The sequence below is a fragment of the Protopterus annectens genome, chromosome 9.part0 (assembly GCF_019279795.1).
Source record: "Protopterus annectens isolate FY-2018-M chromosome 9.part0, PAN1.0, whole genome shotgun sequence".
NCBI classification, from domain to species: domain Eukaryota; kingdom Metazoa; phylum Chordata; order Ceratodontiformes; family Protopteridae; genus Protopterus; species Protopterus annectens.
Window position 1 is genome coordinate 1,722,721,832 of NC_056743.1, and position 20,370 is coordinate 1,722,742,201.

Below are 20,370 nucleotides of genomic sequence, written 5' to 3' on the forward strand. Positions count from 1 at the left end.
TGTATAGCAGCTGCTTACACCTGGATTACTGACCTGAAAATTGTCTCGTTAATTCTGACTGCAATATGCCTATCTGAGTCAGTACAGAACTCAAACACAGGAATCTTTGGTATCGCTCACCTATGATGGGTATACCCATGGCAAAGTAAGTGCATATCAGTGACTGCATTGGGTGAAGACATAGAAAGAGCCTTTCTAGAACACTGTGCTATGGGTCATACATCATGTTCCACTGAGGCTATACACTCAGCAGCAAACTGCACAGTGGTGTCTACATCCATGGGTGTGAATGTTCCTTCCCCCCGAGTGTTGCAGATTATGTCACTGTGTCATCAGGCTATTGTTACCAGTAGGATGCCATCATTGTTAGTCACAGCATTCCTGCTGATGACAGCCCTCTATTGTCCTGTTGTTCTGGGCACCTCCACAAGTGGAATATGTGAAGGCATTAAACATATACTAGTGTGAGTCCAAAGCCCTATGGATGTATTATCCCCTGCAGCATTCATACTGAGACATATGTTTAAAATTGCTATACAACACTTTGTAAGACATGCCTTGTTGGGTCAGATGTTGCTCTTCACTCATAGACCAGACGTTCCTACAAGACAGAGGTGCAAGTCACCAAAAATCATATCCATTTCACTGTGTGTGTGTGTGTGTGTGTGTGTGTGTGTGTGTGTGTGTGTGTGTGTGTGTGTGTGTGTGTGCGTGTGTGTAAGTGTGATACTAGAGTAGAGTCACTAATAACCTGCTGCTTTCCAAGTCACCATATGCTATGAGGTCCCAGACCTACTGGATGATAAAGAACACCAACAAATTCCTCAGTGTCCATCAGCTATTTCAGTACTAGTTGTCCACTTCTGTGGTGGTCCTGTCAACCTTGTTGCTGTAAACCTTCTGTTTTGCATGGGAAAGGACACCTGTAAACCACCTTTATACTTGTTGAGAGGACATTTTCTAGCCTGCCATTATATTCATATCTCACAGAATGCCCTAGCTGATTTCATCCCTGACATGCTGGTCAGCAGCAGCATCACTGGCTAATAGTTGCATGCCATGCATGTACAGGGTCTAGGTTAGGAACTTCTCCAGGTGTTGCCTCACCCATGTGGCCATACTCTATTTTGTACACCTGCAGACAAATCCTATCATTTAGTGCGTGTATGGTGTTAGCTACAACTTGAATGTGTGGCTGTCCATTTCCTCCTTCAACTGTACCTCACTTGGTAGGACACCTTGTACCTATATACAACCACATAAGACCCCCATAGTATATGCACTACCATATTCCACTCAGTATCCTATGGCCATTGCATCTACCCACAGGCATACACAATTGCTTTATCTGTCTGTGGGCATCAGGGTGTCTCAGTATCTACATGTCTTTACATGACTACAAGTTGTGTTAGCACCCTTGTGTGTGCTATTTGTGGTGGATCACTCCTACATGTGCCACTCTGCATACGTGTAAGTTACACTAAACTGCACACTGACTCTTCCTTCCCTTGACAGGAAACACAGACATGCTGCTATGAAATGACTACAGTTCTAGCACAGATCCCCCTCTTTCCTTCTTTAATATCCCACACCCACTGGACTTTCACAGCTCTTCTAATACTTTCCATTCCTATGATTCAGAGTTGTTTTGAGCATGATAGCAATAGCAATTTATATGACACTAACACAAGACACTTAGCATGACAAAATGCTAATGAAAGCACATAGGACTGCTGTTTGTGGCCTGATCACTCTGTGTACTACACTATCCATACCTAGTTGTGTGAGCCATGAAGTACTGTTTAGCATGAGGAATGTGCAATCTCTGCACATCTACCAGCCCTATGAGCCTGTGTAGTGCTGTACTGTGGTGCAGTGTTAGGCTGCATAGCATGTAATTCCTTACTGCGTGACAGTATACATGGGTCTGTTGCATTGTTCCTTGAGATGGCCTACTGAGTGGCAATGGTTCTTGTCTGCAGAGAAAACCACAGGGCGTCTACAGGCTGGTATGATGGCATTAGAATAATGTCGTGTTCAATCAGGTGCAGGTGTTGTCTGATACTGCAGACAACACTCACAAAGGGAAGCAATGCACACATCACTATGATGATCTGAGATGACAGCACTGTGTCCTGTTTCAGCAGTGAGGAGATTCAGGAGATGCAACACTTACATTTAATTGCATAATGTGTTGTGTGTACACTGATGGCGAATAACATTTCCTTTGTTTTACAGCTGCTAAAGAGTATTAGTTGAATATGGACAGCTGCTGTAGAAAGCAAGAGGGTCTCTAGGCACTGGGGTGCATAGGTACTGGATAGCCTTTTTGTGTGCAACTGCAACACTATTCAAGCTGTCTGTGTGTTTTATCATCTTTTTCCCATGTTGTTCCGCCATATATAGGTCCAGCTGTAACAGATGAGGTGAGATGACAATACTCTGCTCAGTTGTCCTTAGGTGCTACAGCTACTGCTACTGCTACTGCTAGGTCAATAAAACCCTATGCATTTGCCTCTTAGGAGAGAGAGAGAGAGAGAGACAGACAGACAGATCTCCTATGCTGGGGTGGGGGGCATGTGTGTGTCTGGAATTGTCATCTGTTTTGGGATTTCAGAAAGGATGTGAAGATCTGTAGTGACATGCCAGCAGGTGCAACGTTTGGTGGCTGCTGAGGTGTTCTGACAGCTGGACATCCACATTGACAACATGGGGTGCATTCTGCAGTGGTTTGAAGAGTTGCTGTCAAGGCTGGGCATGTCCATTGCTGGGATACAAGAGGAACATCAGGCCCCTGCCACTGGCCACACAGTTGCGGGCTGCTTGGGGATGTTGCTCTCTGGTACAGTTAAGCAGCCTACCATGCAAGCTGCCTCCTATCACTTTCCTGATATTATCCATCCTTTTTCTGTCATTGCTCTAACCTTGCCCAACCCTCTCAGTCTCTAGCTGTCTACCCTGTGTCTGTAACCATTCACTGCCCATCCTACCTTCTGAATGTTTTCCACCCTTAACAGCCTCTGCCAGTGCTCTGTGTTTGTTCGTACCTGCTAGCTGCCTTTCCCTTCTATTCTACTCAAGGCCATCCCTTACTAATCTTTCTTTCTATCCTTTTATGAAAACAGGACTTATTTCATTAAAACCATGCCACATTTTTCTCCCACCTCTGTTCCTTATTGCTCGCACTTGTGTTTTTCCCTCTGATTTATGAGCATCTATTTCCAACTTTCCAATCTATCAGTTTTCCTCCACATTTAGATGATGAACACATTTAGCAATTTGCAGTGCATATCCATGTGACTGCTCCTGTACAATGCTGTGCTGTTCTATGCTGCATTATTGTGGCTTTCTGCTGTGGTCCAATGCTGGCTGCCAGGCCATTGCAATCTAACATGTACTTTCTTGGAAGTCACAGAATAGTTTATTATTGATGTAATTGTCAGTGAATGCTAATACCTGCTAATGTTGCCCATCTGCTTTGTGGCTTTACAACTGGTATGCTGGTCATTACCTTTGTCTGTTATATGCAGTGAGCGGCCTTGTACAAAGGCACAGTTCACACTTGTGTGAATCCTAGTCATTGTTTTACTCTTATTGATCATAAAAGAAAGGCCACTGCTTATCCCATGCATTTACCTAGTTGCCATTTAAGACAACTACTTTAAAATTGTGTGTACTTCAAAAACATGCATAATTCAACTGATGCATATGGTAATCAAAGTGTTAGAGGTTTTGTTCATCCATAGGAGATGAGGTGAGTATTTTGGAGAAAGGTTAATGCAAAATGAAGACAAAGTATTATGCATTAGCAATATTTTTTCAATATGTTGATTACCAGTTTCCCTTGTATAATGGTATATTATTTCTTCTGTTGCTCCACTTTTGTTCAGTGATGAAAGCACATCACGTACAATGTTTTCTTCAACATTCCTAAGGAATCTTGTTATTTCTTTTTGCCGGACCTCATTCGGCAGTGTAATATTCGAATCATTGAATCTCACACTGTCTCCTAGATTGTTAATAATGTTCTGTAAAATAAATAAATTAAAAGTATATATGAACACATTATTATATTAATAGATACTCATTTTATAATAAATGCAGATGTGGCGTCTTTATACAACACAAAGATTCATCTTTATCAATGTTTACCTCACTTTGCAAAATTCTGTTACTCCACCACAAATTTTAGGGAAATTGAACACACACTGTCATCTTTTTTAATATAAATTTCTGCATAGGAGTAGTGTCATGTTAGAGAAATACTGAATGATAAAACTGAATGGTAACACTAAATGCACATAACTCTGCTGGAATTTGAAATCGAAGCGTGTCACATTTTTGTTTTAGTTAACTGGTCTGTTCATTCAAAATACAGTTATGTTACCTCAGGCAGAATCAGTAAACTAAACTTCCTCATCTAATCCTGTCTACATGCAATAACACCTATACTGTAAAATAATTAGTTACATTTGTACTGTTAAAGTGATAAGGGCATGTGATCTTGAAAAGTCCAGAGAGATAATACTAATTGCCACCAGGCATCACTGTGGTTCATAAGAAAAGGGTTTCAGAAATTTAGGTCCTGAGGTTCTGTGATGATCTCCAGTCACTCCTTGCATATTGTGCTTTGTAAGTTTCTTTCTGGAAACTCTGGCTGCTTCCCAGAAACATGTTGATTGATCACCTACTCTAAAAACATCCACTGCAGTTAGTTTTGCAGTTGTGGTACAAGATGTTGTGTTATGACTGGCTCACTTAACCAGTTAATAATTTTAAAATTGCAGTGATATGATCACTTTATTTCTGGAACCTGAAGTAGCACCTGCAACAAGGCAGCAGTCTCCTCCTGCCAACTGACAACAAAATATTATACAATGCCTCCTCTAAAACGTGCACGCTGATTGGCCAGCCCAACCAGCGTGCCGTTAAATCCTCAATATACTAACGGAAAAAGGTCCGGTCGCGCGGACTTTTTCCGTTAGTATAAAACACTGTCTCGCTATGTTAAAAGAGTTTAACATAGTGACACAGGTTTAAAAAACAGATCTCCGTTGCTTTTTAAAGCTGTCTCGCTATGTTAAACTCCTTTAACATAGCGACAATGTAAAACGGAGATCTTGCGATCTCCGTTGCTTTAACCTGTCTCGCTATGTTAAATGGGTTTAACATAGCGAGACAGTTTTAAAATAAGCAACGGAGATCTCCGTTGCTTATTTTAAACTGTCTCGCTATGTTAAACCCATTTAACATAGTGGCAATGGAGATCTTGCATTCTCCGTTGCTTTTGCCCACAGCTCTGATGTACTGCATAGGCATGCGCAGTACATCAGAACTGCCGCTGAACACCAGACAGCTGCGGAAGGGCAGCAAAGAGGCATTATACAATGCCATTATTTAAGAAAAGTAATTATTTCTTTTCTTAAATAATGTCATTATATAATAAATAACCACTTCTGGGTGTGGGTAATGCTGGATTTACCCATTGTCTTTGTTTGGTCCCTCGGGCCTCGGGACCAAACCACGCCAACCGTGGGTAAATCCAGCATTACCCAGGCGTGGGTTATTGCTATAATATTACACCTATTGAAGGAGTACAGAGAATGATACACAAAATTCACAGTATGGGAATCAACTGAAGTTGCACAGATACCTAAAAGTATAATAAAGCATTTCAGCTGTTATAATTTGTGCTGACCAACAATAAGCATACCAACAAAATGATGTCACCTCCAAGGGTGCCAACCAGCATACACTCAACAATGATGGCCACATTTAAAGAAGTTTCCCTGAATCCTGTACCATAGTAGGTGTCCTGCATTTTGTCAGTGACTGCTAGGGTACACATAAAAGAAAATACAATCGCAAGCCTTTTTAGATGTGACTTTTATTCCTGAACAGTAACAACAGAAATGTTTGACTGTGGGTGAAACAGGAAGACTGATTCTAAGGCACTGATGCTCTATCATGGACTGATATTGCCATGTACTTTTAAAGTTTTCTGATACAGCAAACAATTCTGCAGATGATTATTTATTTGTTTATTTATTTATTTTTTACCTTTTGCTTTTTTTCTCTGTATATGTAAGGGTGCCACAACCACAGACTGAGATTGGCACCCACACCTTGAAACAGACTAGTGACTCTAGCCTGCCAACTCTTAAACAATGCAAAACAAAAAAACTCCTTGTGTTCTGACTGAGTGTGCTTCTCAGCTGATAAATATATTTTTGGCACTTTTTAACTGTTCAGAGTTGAATAAAACAACCGAATTTAGTTCAGAATACATTTTGAATAAATTGCATTTATTTATACTGTATTTGCTTTAATACTGCTACACACTCAAGTGTGCTAGCTTGTACTGCACTTGAATTGTTTTTAGTGCTGTTTTAGCTGCTTTCTGGAAAAAAAAATTTAAGCTTGTTTCCTGTCTTTCCTGTAACTAGTCTAGTCCAGATACAGATTTGCTGTATGCAGGACTGTTGGTAAGCTTCTGAGCCCCTCCAAGTCTTTCTGTGTTGGAGCGAAGCCTTTTAGCTTATCAGTGGGAGTGGTAAGCGCTAGGTAACCTGTCTACCACAAGAAGAGTGGTTTCTCGCATAGAAATTGTAGTTTGGTGGCCATTTGGGCAGTTTTTCCATCTCTTTCAACTTTCTATTTTAAAAGCTCACGTTTGTGCTTGTTTCCCATTTTTCCTGTAACTAGTCTAGCCCAGATACAGATTTGCTGTATCCAGTACTGTTGGTAAGCTTTTGAGCCCCACCCCCCGAGCCTTTCTGAGTTGAAGGGAAGTCCTGTAGCTTATCAATGGAAGTGGTAAGCACTAGGTAGCCTATCTACTACAAGAAGAGTGGTTTCTGGCCCAGAAATTGTAGTTTATTGGCCATTTGGGCAGTTTTTCCATCTCTTTCAACTTTCTGGTTTATAAGCCCACATCTGCGCTTGTTTCCCACCTTTCCTGTAACTAGTCTAGTCTAGATACAGATTTGCTATATCAAGGACTGCTTGCAAGTTTCTGAATCCCCAGGCCTTCCTGTGTTGGAGGAAAGCTTTCTAGCTTGTCAGCGGGAGTGGTAAGCACTAGGTAGCCTATCTACCACAAGAGGAGTGGTTTCAGGCTAAGAAATTGTAGTTTTTTTGGCCATTTGGGCAGTTTTTCCATATCTTTCAACTTTCTGGTTTAAAAGCCCGTGTTTGCACTTTTCCCACCTTTCCTGAAACTAGTCTAGTCCAGATACAGATTTGCTGTATCCAGGACTGTCTGTAAGCTTCTGAGCAGTGCCAAAGTCTGCTCTTCAATTTTTCCCTTAGGTCTGCTAGTTCTCTCCTCTCCTGTACTTTTACTAGCTTATTAGTTTAGCACTCTACTAGACTTCTTGTAGTAATTATTGCAGCACACAAAAGTGCTACCAGCACTAAACATTCTACAAGGAAACAGCTCCAGTACTTACTATCAATGCCCACCCTTCCAGGCATGACTAAAGGTCAGTTCCCTGTGCTTTCTCCTATTAATATGGTGAACTTGGACATCCTGAGGCAATGTAGCAACTGCCTCATGTACACTAACAACCCTCTCCTCTTACCTCCAAACACTCAGGCTTGCAAGAGATGCACTTATATATCCAAATTAGAAGCCACACACTCTCCAGCCAAGACCGCAATAGCTGGTCAAGAGGAGAAGCTCAACACTTGCACCACACCACATGGAACACATAGCCCTCCAGAACACACACCAGCACTGTCGTCACATAAAAACACAAACCACACACTCACCTTCGCTGAGGCTCTCAATAAAAATCTACCCAAACAGCAGAAACCTCCAAGGCAGAAACACACTCCACCACTACAACACAACACTAATCATGAGACACATAACTCTCCTAAACAGTGTGCCACTTATCCAAAGTCCCTAAGGCAAAACAGCATGCCGAACACAGTAGTCATAGGTGACTCAATAATGAGGCACACTGATGTCCCACTCACTATGTTGAATAAGAAGAAAGTAACAGTCAGCTGCCTGTCAGGTGCCAGGATCCACCACATAATGCATGCACTCAGGTCCCTCAACAACAGGTACAAATATGACTCTGTCATTGTACATGTGGGTGTGAATGACCTAAGACGTACCTCCCTGGACTACATGAAAAGAGACATGGAGGAGCTCTTGGATTATGTAGCCCTGACGGGTATGATCCTAGCCCTGAGCAGCATCCTACCATCACCCAGAATGATGCCACAGTGCAAGCAAAAAATGATTGATTTCAAGAATTGGATAAGTTTCTGGTGTCATTCTAAGGGGATCCAGTATCTGTCTGCCTGGGATGTCATGATTGACAGACCTCGATGCTTTGCCAGAGATGGCCTGCATCTGTCACCTCTGGGCTTCTTGATACTGGCCAAGGCTCCTGCCACCTTTATAGTGCCTTTTTTAGGCAGTATTCCAAATGCCAAATTACCACCATAACAGCTACAAACAAATGCAATCCGAGGGTCATGCTGCTCAGTGCTAGAAGTCTAAATCTCAAAATGCACTCACTCAAAGCACTCCTTAAAATAGAGACATCAACATTTGTGCTATAACAGAGTCCGGGTTCAAGGCAGCAGAAAGCACCCCTGCACTACCAGGCTATAAGTCATTCCACACCTTTCGGCCCCAGAACGTGGACCAAAGCTCCAAAGGCAGTGGTGTTTCCATATTCATAAAGGATGCGCACACCTCCAGACTGTTAGCCCAACATAACGCATCTGAGATACTTCAGGTGCAGCTGCTAACATTGGGTAAGACAACAATTCAGGTCGCAGCCTGCTATAGGTCCTCAACCATATCCCAAGACTCACAGTCCACATTCCTAAGCACTCTGGAGAGTATTAGGGTCTAACCTAACACTCTCATACTGGGCGAATTCAACGACCCTTCCATTAAGTGGGAAAACTACTCATGTACCAATACACTTGCCAAATGCTTTCTGGAATTCATAAATTCCAATGCCCTGGACCACTCATTCTTACCCCCACTAGAGGTAGCAACATCCTTGACCTGGTCATTACTAAAATGGGTGACCATTGCTCTACACCAATAGTCAACTCCTCCCTAGTTAGATCTGACCACAAACTAATCACCTTGGCAATCCATATCCCTCCCACCCCCCTACAAAGGTAACCACCATGAACAACTTCTCCAAAGCTAACTTTGGGGTCCTAAAAACAGAGGTTGCTAACTTCATGGCACCCATGCAAATGGAGAATAGTTGCATGATCACTGAATCATACACCAATGCACTGTACGAACACATACACAAATGCATGGATCTCACCATGCCCAGTAGAACCAAGATGCTCATCTTCAAAAAAAGGAAGCCAATCTGGTGGTCCCCTACCATAAACAAACTCTACAACAGAAGGAGGAATCTGAGTCAGAATAAGGTGAAGTCCCAAGACTGGAAAAACTCCCTTCTCAGCCTCAACAAAAGATTGAGATCCCTCATCAAATCCTGTAAAGCTAGCTATGAAAACAAAATTGCAGAAGATAGCAAAGACAACCACAAGGTCTTCTATAGTCATGTAAAGAATCTCCATGACAATACTCAGATTTCCTCTGAGCTACTGCACAATGGTACCTCCTATACCGAGCCAACAGATATTGCCAATATGCTGGCTGACAGATTTAGTGACAACTCTACCCTTCTCCCCCCCATAGGACAATCACAATACCAGTAGATTGCCAGACACCCAGTATTACTGCTGCACAGGTTAATATAGCACAGTCCAAGGTCAAAAATATAGCTTCTGTGGGACCTGACAATATCCCCAGCAGTGTTCTACATGAACTACACCGTAAACCAGTACCTCACCTGTGTGACCTGTTCAATCACAGCCTCACCTCAAGCTTTGTCCCTACCGAATGTTGCACTGCTACAGTCATCCCTCTCTACAAGGGAGCAGTGACTACAGACTCCGGGAACTATTGCTCCATTAGCCTGACAAGTCTGATATGCAAAGCTATGGAATGCATCATCATGGATTTAATAAACAAGGATATAGGGAATGTCCAAACTTTGGATCCTACACAGTTTGGTTTTGTGAAGGGTCAGTCACTAGAGCTGTGGATGAAGGCAATGTGGTTCCTACAGTCTACCTTGATCTGGCTAAGGCCTTTGATACCATTTCCCACTCATGAATCATAGAAAAACTCACTAAGCTAGGCATCAACCCCTATATCACTAGGTGCATTGCAAACTGGCTCACAGATAGAACCCACAGTGTGAAAGTAGCTGACTCCAAGTCAGACTGTCGACCAGTCATGAGTGGAGTCCCACAAGGTTTGGTCCTGGGTCCTCTCCTGTTTGGTATCTACTTCTCTGAAGTCCAGGCCAACATGAAGAGATTCTGTGTGACAAAGTTCGCAGATGATTCCAAGATGGGAGCTATTACTAACTCCCCAAGTGATGTTGACATCCTACATAAAGCCTCAGTGAGACCAACGACTGGTGTCAGAACCATGGTCTTATGCTCAAAGCCAAAAAATGTGTTGTCATTCCCCCTTGGGAAAAACCCAGTTCCCTTGAATTACCACATTGATGGTAGTCCACTGAACATAGAAGGCATTATAACAGATCTAGGAACACAGGTTGACAGCAACCTCTCTTTTGACCACCACATTTCCACTGTGGTCAGAAAGTCCTTCTATGTGGTACATCTCATTACTAAGGGTTTTGCATCCAGGAAGAAAGAGGTCATTGTCTCCCTCTACTCTTCCCTCATTAGGCCAATCATTGAGTACAATGCTCCATTTGGCATGTGCCTCACTAGACACCTGCAACAACTGGAGAGGCCGCAAAAGTACCTCACAAAGAGGATCCTAGGCCTTAAACACTTGTTCTATATGGACAAACTCAAAAAACTCCAACTATTCACTGTCTCATATCACCTACTTAGAGGTGATCTCTGCTTGACTTACAAAGCCATATCTGACCCAGCTCTGTTAGAAATGCTACAGCTAAATAAATCCCAATCCCTCTGCACCACATGCTCCACAGACGTCAACCACATTACCACAATCAACAAAACATGCTGGAGGGACAGGCTCATAACCTAGACACTGCCCATGGTATGGAATAGACTTCCCATACATGTCAAGCAGAGCACCTCACTGGCTCTCTTCAAGAGAAATCTTGATGAGTGGATGAGAAATAGAAAATTCACCCGTGGATTCCTCCAGTGCCTCTACTTGATAGAGGCACTAGGAACTAAGGTAGGGTGGCATGATGCCAGAGTAATCCTATGGGCTAGGCTTGTAAAGGCTCCAGGGCCATTAGCCTAATAAACACCTATGAACCAGAAGTCTTGCCTATACCTGTATTCTATTCACTGTCTGAGATTGATATTTGCTGCTGAGTAAAAGATGCAGGTACACTACAGATACCACCTTTAGATGCATTATCTATTAGTAGTTTGTGCAGATATACTGCAGATACCTCCTTTAGATGCATTGCTCTATTAATAGTTTGTGCAGGTACACTGCAGATACGACCTTTAGATGAGTCGCACTGATCTATTAGAAGTTTGTGCAGGTACACTGCAGATGCCACCTTTAGACGCATTGATCTATTAGTAGTTTGTATAGGTACACTGCAGATGCAACATTTACATGCATTTATCTATTAGTAGTTTGTGCAGGTACACTGCAGATGCCACTTTTAGATGCATTGACCTATTAGTAGTTTGTGCATGTACACTGCAGATACCACCTTTAGATGCAGTGATCTATTAGTAGTTTGTGCAGGTACACTGCAGTTACCACCTTTAGATGCATGAACCTATTAGTAGTTTGTGCATGTACACTGCAGATACCACCTTTAGATGCAGTGATCTATTAGTAGTTTGTGCAGGTACACTGCAGATGCCACTTTTAGATGCATTGACCTATTAGTAGTTTGTGCATGTACACTGCAGATACCACCTTTAGATGCAGTGATCTATTAGTAGTTTGTGCATAGTTTGTGCATGTACACTGCAGTTACCACCTTTAGATGCATTGATCTATCACAGCAGTAGAGATAATATAACTGAGACATCATGACTGTTACCCTATTCTGGGTCCAAATGGAGAGATGATAAATCAGCAAGCAAAGGAGAGTAGTATTGCTGAACGTGAATTCATCCTCAGGTCTTAGTGAGAACCTTCATGAGGTGGACCCTGTTTTCACGAAATCTCACCAAGATGACACTGATATATGGACTGTATTTTATATAGCATATATCATACACAGAAATAGGTTAAAAATAAAAAAGATATCTGGGCGCACAAATCCCAGGATAAAAAAGTTCCCAATCCTGGTAGGTGCACTGGTGCCAGGACTGCAAAAAAAATGAAATTAAAGAATCCTCAAGACACAAAGACATTGCTACAATGGAGCCAGGCCAGGCTGAGGGGGAAGGTGGCTCCCCTGTTGTAGAAGGACGTAGTGGTCCACAAAAATCACAAGAAACTGCTAGGCTAAAAAAGAGCCATAAATATGGTAGACTGGCCTATTGAGGATAAGAAAAAAATTATATATTTCTACTATTATGCAAGACGTCCAGAATTTCTGGACAGAAGATATACATGAAGATTAAGAGAGAAATTAGAGGAAAGAAAAATATTTCCAGAAGAAAAACTGTCAAAAGCTTCATCAATACAACATATTTATGAAAAATGTTGTATAGACCAAGAAACCTTGGGCCATTTGGAAAAAAAAGTGACTGAGGAAGTGTGAAAATATAACAAACAAAATCTAGAGATTCTGAAAGGTATAACAAAGAAATATGGACATGGGAGAGAAACAGAGATCTGATATGATGTAATATTTATGCAATGGAGAAAGCCAAATTAATCAATATACAAAAAGCAGCCCCAAAGATATTCGAAGAGAAACATAGGCAAAGGCATCCAGATGTAGAAAATTTCACAATACAGAAAGTAAGATCACAAAGAGGGAATGTAGAACAGAAGATTAGTAAAGCAGAAGTTAAAAAAATAGAAGCTGAAGTTATGGTATACCTGCAAAGTAAAAGATTTAGTGTAGAAAGTCTAACACAGGTTATATCACAGCATGATGGAACAACAAGTTCACCAAGAAAGGAGAAACAGGAGGAGCAGGAGACATCTGAATAAGAAATATGGACATGGGAAAGAAAAAGAGATTTAATATGGTGCAATATTTATGCAAAGGAGAAAGCAAAGCTAAACAGTTCAAAAAAGATCAGCACCAAAAATATTTGAAGAGAAATACAGGCAAAGGTAAATGCCTACGGAAAATTTTATGGTACAAAAATAAGAAAACAAAAAAGAAAAGTAGAAAGGATTAGTAATGGAGAAGTTAAATAAATAGAAACTGGTGTTATGGATTAATTGTGAAGTGAAGGATCTAGTGTAGAAAATCTAACTCTGATTACACCACAGCAAGACAGAGCAATGGATCCCCAAATTAAGCAGAAAACAGTGGAGCGGGAAACATCTGATCAGTTGTTATATGAAGATACTTTGGAGCCTTCCACAGGAAACCAGTACAAAGGTTCAGTTGGAGTTCCACAGCAAGGGAAGGAACAGAAAAACTGTGGCAACTCTGACGCAGTCAATCTTTTGGTGTGATAGGTTCATGAGTTCCTATGTAAAAGAGCAATGGATGACACAGGATGAAACTAAAGAGAATGTGGGATAGGAAGATACTTTAGAACTTTCTATACAATGCCTGCAGGAGATGGAGAACAAAGAATGTGCCCTCAGTTTAGAAGAAAATGATCTAAGAGAACAGTTGCTTGATTTCATAGAGTTGGACAGAAATATTAAGATCAATGAAAGAAATGGACTACAGAAAGTCAATAAAACACAAAAAGTTAAAAGCTTGATAAAACAAATGAACACAGTAGTTAGGACTGTTTATAGAAATTCATGCAATATAACAGAAGTAAATAGGATATATTACTATGCAGCTAAATTAATAACAGCTAAAGTCTTACTACAAAAACACAGAACAGTAAGGGAAAATAAGCAGATGGAAGTATCGAATATATAAAAAATATAAAACAATTAAGACAAGAAGTGTCATTGTTAGAAGAGTACAGAAGAGGGAAAAGATCAACAAAAATGCTCAGAAAGATAGTTGTGATAAAAGCAATTGTGCAATATCAGAACAGATCAGGATATATCGTGCACTATCACAAATAATAAACTAAAAATATCAGTACAGGCAGAAAAACGTAGAAGATATGCAGATAAATATAAACGAAAAGTACAAAATAAATGATTGATGACTCAATCAAGTTTTATAGAGAACTTGGGAAACAAGGCAAAAATAATTGAAACACAACCAAAAAAGAAGAAATATATACATTTTGGAGAATATCTATGAAGATCCTGTGGAACATAACAAAGATGCTGAATGGATAGATGAAGTAAAAGAAAGAATAAAAGTTCAGATGTACAGGATATGAAATAAGATAAAGTGACAGCCAACAAAATTGAAATACAGTTAAGAAAAGCTCCTAACTGGAAGACTCCAGGTACAGATGCAGTACCTAACTTCTGGTTAAAAGTATTAACATCTTTACATAAAGAATTAACCATGACTAAGGACTATTTATATGCACAGTATGAACAAATGCCAACCTGTGGAACTGAAAACACAACTGCAAGTGGTCAAAACTTTTTCAGATAATATAAGAATGTCATTTAGTCTTGATAAATGTGTAAAAGCAGCCTTTAAAGTGGGAAAGCTGCAGCACCAAGAAAACATCAGCCTGGGACAGGAATGGGATATAAAAGAACTTGAGGAAGATGGAATATATAAATATTTGGGAATTGATGAAGAATCAACAATAGAACATGAGCAAATGTGAATAAAACTTAGTAAGGAATATTTTAGAAGACTAAAATTAATACTGAAAAAAGTGCTGACATCTAGGAACAAAGTCTAAGATATACAGTAAACCAATTTCCTCTTCTTGTCCTATATTACAATTTTGGAGTGATTGACTGGCTCCAAAAGGTGTTGTATAGTTTGGACATGAAAGCAGGAAAGAAGCTTCAAGCTTATCAAATTATTTATAAAAATCAGTGTAAACCAATATTATATATTCCCTGTTCTGAAGGAAGTATGGGTCTCTTGAAATTGATTACATGTATAGATCAGATCTGCAGTTGTAGGACTGCATACATATTTGCTGACCTCACAAGACCCAAACATAGTGAAAGTTTTAAAACATGAGAAGAATAAGTCTAAGATGACTTCACTGCTTAGCTTAACAGAAATGTATCAGTGTCAAGTGGGAATGGAAATCAAACAAGTAGATAAAAGTCAGTCAGCAACTGAATGTGCCAAAACACAAAAGAAAGAATATAATGTGAAGGATCAGATGAGAAGGCAAGAAATGTGGAAAATGCATGAATATAGTTGCAAGTATAGAAAAATCTTGGAACAACCTCATGCTGATAAGGATCAAATGCAGGAATGGTTAAGGAGAGGTGAGTTTAAACCAAAAGACAAAAGGTTAATATTAGTTGCCCAAGATAGTGGACCACGTACACAATGGTTTACAAAGTACATTGACCATGTGAGAGAAACAGACAGATGTAGCTTTTGTAAAACAGTACAGAAACAATTGCACATCTTTTTGTTGGTAGCAATATACTAATGACAGAAGGACTGTATACTGAAAGCATAATAATGTGGCAAGACTGCTGCATTTGGGATTGTGCAAACATTATAATATTGAAGTAGGTGAAAAACATTGGAAACATGAGCCAGAAAGCATTATAGAAAATAATGAAGTCTGTATTGCATGGGATCACCATTTCCAACAGTTCAAAATATAGATGCAAGAAAATCAGATACAGTCCATGAACAGAAGACAAAAGTAGCATTAATCATTGAAATTGCTGCACCCAGTGACTACAGTGTCTTATATACAGAGAGACACAAAGTAATAAAATACCAAGATTTGCAGGCAGAAATGAGAGTAATGTGGAAGAAGGATAGCCCAGACACTTCTAACTGTAGTAAGAGCAACGGGTCTTATAAAAAAGAATTTACAATTGTACTTAGACATGTTACTGATACATGTAACTCCATATGAATGGCAGAAGGAGTCAGTACTGGGCACATTGTGAGTGCTGCAAAGAGCACTTCTGGCTAACATCAAAGATTGAAACAATACTAATTTCATGAACTTTAATCATACTTTGACTTTAGAATGGGTCCATTCCTTACAGGTGTCTTTCTACATGTTGCAGATAAAACGGCATATTCACTTGCTATCACAGACCTCACTTACATCCATTATTATGTCTTTGGCTTTCTAGTGGTGTACAATTGCACTAGAGTCCAAGGTACTCTCCCATTTTTCCATTACTTTTCCATTACTTTTTAATCAAGTTTGCATGCCTCGGTGCAATGTGCAGGTCTGCTGAAACATGCTTAATGACTGTAACTGGCAGTTACTATGTTTTGTTTAAGCCACCTGTTTTAATTAAGAGTTATATGGCATGGCAGGTTAATGTAATGGTTCAGAGGTGTGACGTTCTTGGGTTCGAAATATGGGACTGGTGTTTATTTTGTAAGTGTGTATTACAATTTTAAAAACATATATAGTCAATATAGCTCCATTTAGCTGAGCTGAGCGAAGCTGTGTGATTCAGTGCATTGCGCAGCATCACTCTAAAAATATAAAGAAAATAAAAATGGGCAGATAGGAAAGTGGTGAAATCTGGGGCAAGCAGGGAGGGAAACATAGTGAAAAGCAGGTAGGGAAGTGCAGGAAGGGTGTAGGAAAGAACCATAGATATCCATTTCTTGTACAGTAACAACTGTGCACTTAGAAAGAATTTCTACATGACTTTGGACTCTTACCCCCTTAGAGATGGATGAGGATAGGCCAAATTACATGTGACTAGTGGATACGTGTGTAAAATGGAGAGCTATGTATGGGACAATATTTTTTTTTGGCACCAGGTGCCATTTTGTTTAAGATGAGACTGGAATGTTGGGGAAGGGACATATGTGTGTGTGTGTGTGTGTGTGTGTGTGTGTGTGTGTGTGTGTGTGTGTGTGTGTGTTGGGGAGGTAAGTTGGGCAAGTGATAAAGGGACGATGTGTGTCACATAAGGGGGGTGAACACCTTGGATAGGTGTTGTGGGATCTCAGTCCCATGTGCCTCCACAAGGCAGCAGCATGACTCACATTCCCACTCATGGGACTGTCAGGACTGCTCCATCACTGCTCCGGGGTGGCAGTGGTGGAGAACCGGCCATTGGGGGGAGGCTGCCCCACCAGGTTGGTCAGCATGTTCTTAATTCTGTGCAGGCAGCAGTTAAAACCATGGTAAACAATCTTGCAAATCAAAAACAGCAGCTCAGCCTGGGTGACAACTCCCCCTCCACCACCTCTCCCAGAGGGGGGTCCGTCCCCATCCCATGGGCCAGTACTACCTGATGTTGTAGGTAGTGCAGGAGCAGCAGAGGAGACACCACCAGTCTGGGTCCCGGATGTGCTGAGACCTGGTGCCATGGCCGGAGTTAGCAAAGTAGGCAGATCAGCCATACTTGATGTGCTGCGTCAAATGAAGTATAGCAGTAAGTTAAGGTTAGTAATAACCGAACCATTGTTAGTATTAACAGAATGGAACATCATATTTACTAATCCAAATACATATTAATTTATATCATGTGTAACACAACATTAAGTAACATAACAGTCAGTATGTTACCAGCTTGCCAGTAAGAATTAAACCACAAAGCAGGCAAAACATTAGTTTAACAAAATTTGTTAATACTGAATCATAATAAAACATAATAAATCACATTTAACCAAAATATAGATACTATAACAAAATATGTTAATGTTTAATCATAATAATAAATAACAGTAATAAATAAAGGAAGACAAAAGGTGGGGAGAGAGAGAAAAACATTCCATTACTGATAATGCAGATTAAATCCCTGAAAACACTGATAATAAATACTCTACAGGTGTGTAATGTCAGTTTTGAGTACAGTGACTACAATTGTGTTTGCCTAATGTAGCACGTACATACCTCTCAAGCTGTTAGCACACATCCGTAGGGACCAAGCAATAACAAATACAGGTACACAGCTACACAGAACAGTTTCATATAATGTGGACTTAAATAACTACCAAGGTGTTCTGTAAGCGGATTTGTTACTACATTGCATTCCATGTAATAATTTTTCTGGTAATCCTGTGGCAGACAGATTAGGCAGTTTTAATTACATTATGAGAAATCGTGACATTTGAAAGGCGTGTTTGTGTACAGTACATAAACTAGATAGCTGTCATGCATTAGTTGGCAGGTAAGGGAATAGAATTCAATCGTGTGACTGCAGGGGACATCTGCAAATAATGTAACAATTGACTGCAGCAGCTTAGTACAAACATGCAAGGAATACAGCCATAATGGAAATATTTAGACAAATTTATTAGGAATCAACAATGCTGCTTAAGACTCTATTGGTATTGCTGATAAGTGTCTGTGAAATCTAAACAAAATATCTGCTCATAACATGAGCTACCTCAACCATATATCTTTTGTTCCTGGAGTGGGAGAAAATGAGAGCATCATGTGACTAATATTTGCCTGGAGACAACCTTGAACAATACTACGAGTTGAACAATACATGTTACAGGACATTCATTTTGCATTGTGGAACTATTACAATGTTACACTTGACTGCAGTGACAGTAGAACACACATGCATGGAATACAGCCGTACTGAATATATTAAGACAGATTTATTTAGGAATCAACAATGCTGATTAACACTTTATTAGTACTGCAGATAAATTTCTGTGAAGTCCACACACAATATCTGCCCATAGAGTGGGCTACCTCACCCATATACCTTTATTACCTGGAGTAGGAGGAACCAAGAGTATTATGTGACTGATATTGGCCTGGAGACAGCCTTGGACCATACTATGAGCTGAGCAATACAGTTTGCAGGCCATTAGTTTTGCATTATATAGCTATTATAGTTTTACACTTGACTGCAGCAACCTTATCATAGACAAGCAATGCACACAGCTCCACTGCAGTGGTTATGACAACACAATCCAGCTGTACACTATTTTGCTTACTGTTATTGGTATTGTTTATTGCAATACAGTTGTTATTGTTCATTTATTGCAATACAGCTCTAATTGCCCATTTATTGCACTACAGTTCTACTTGCCCATTTATTGGACTGCAGTTTTTATCGTGTATACTTTATTGTAGCAAATGCTTTACTCTTTATTGCTTATTGTACTACAGTTAGCATAATAAATCCGTACTTAACACACTCATGGTGAAACCTGGCCAGGGGTGCGGCATGGGAATGAGCATTGCAAGTCTTCTCAGCTGCAGCTGTTGGGTGAGAAGCAGACCATTGTGCATACCAGTTTTGCAGACATTCAGCTTGCATTTTGGTAAAACAGTGGAAAACATGCTTACATATTTCTGGGGCATGCCCAGTTCTTGCCTGTTGGACCCAGCTGTCCAAGGTTCCCCTGTTTCTCCTTTTCAGGTCATCATAATGGTGATGATACTGCTCACCAGTGTGGGAGATACTAGTAGCACTGGTATTTTCCCTGGTGAACCAGTCCCAGACCTCTGCCTTACATTCCAAGTCTGGGGAAACTGCCTTGCATCAGCCTGGGTTCATAATTATTCATCCAGAGCCCAACAAAGACCCTGGACTCCTGCACATCCCATCTCTGATCCTGAAAGTGTGCACCCTCTCCAACACCTGCCTGGTATATCGGCAGATAAGCAGATTCCACAGAATGGTGAATTCCTGCCTAATACACCTAACATAGGCTATTTTCCTGTTGTTAGATGTTATTGAACAGCATTCAAAAATGCTGCAATGCTTAGCAGAGTGAAAAGCAGCTAAGCAGCACAAAAACTCACACAACCAAGGTTTTAGTGAAGCATAGCACTGCACAAACAGTGGTAGCCATTAGCATGTTTAAGCAGTGCCTAGCATAGTGCAGCATTGCTATATTTCACAAATTTGTTTTTAAAATTAAACATAGATATTAAATACATCTTCTGACTGCTACAGACTCAAACCAAGGACCTACTAAGCATTAGGCAGTATCTCTACCCATTTAGCTACGTGGATATTATGAAAACTATTATACGTGCACATATACTAGTGGGCTACCTGTTACCATTGCTGAGCACCTTGCTGCACCATGCAAACATGCTTAAACAGACCCAGGAATAAATAATTAATTAAATCCAGTTTCTATTTTTAGATGTCTGGCAGGTGTTGGCTATGTATGTATAAGCACCGCTTTGCTCTATGTTGCTCCATGCTGCGTCACCCAAATG

The 20,370-nt window shown here is 40.4% G+C and overlaps 1 protein-coding gene across 1 annotated transcript in view; it reads right to left on the bottom strand.

Moving 5' to 3' along the window:
* Positions 1 to 20,370, bottom strand: part of LOC122810768 (adhesion G protein-coupled receptor E3-like) — an 804,089-nt gene that overhangs the window by 601,863 nt on the left and 181,856 nt on the right. Inside the window, exon 4 of the mRNA XM_044082329.1 lies at positions 3,836 to 4,028. Within this exon, the coding sequence (XP_043938264.1) occupies positions 3,836 to 4,028 (193 nt within the window). The remainder of the gene's footprint in view (positions 1 to 3,835; positions 4,029 to 20,370) is intronic.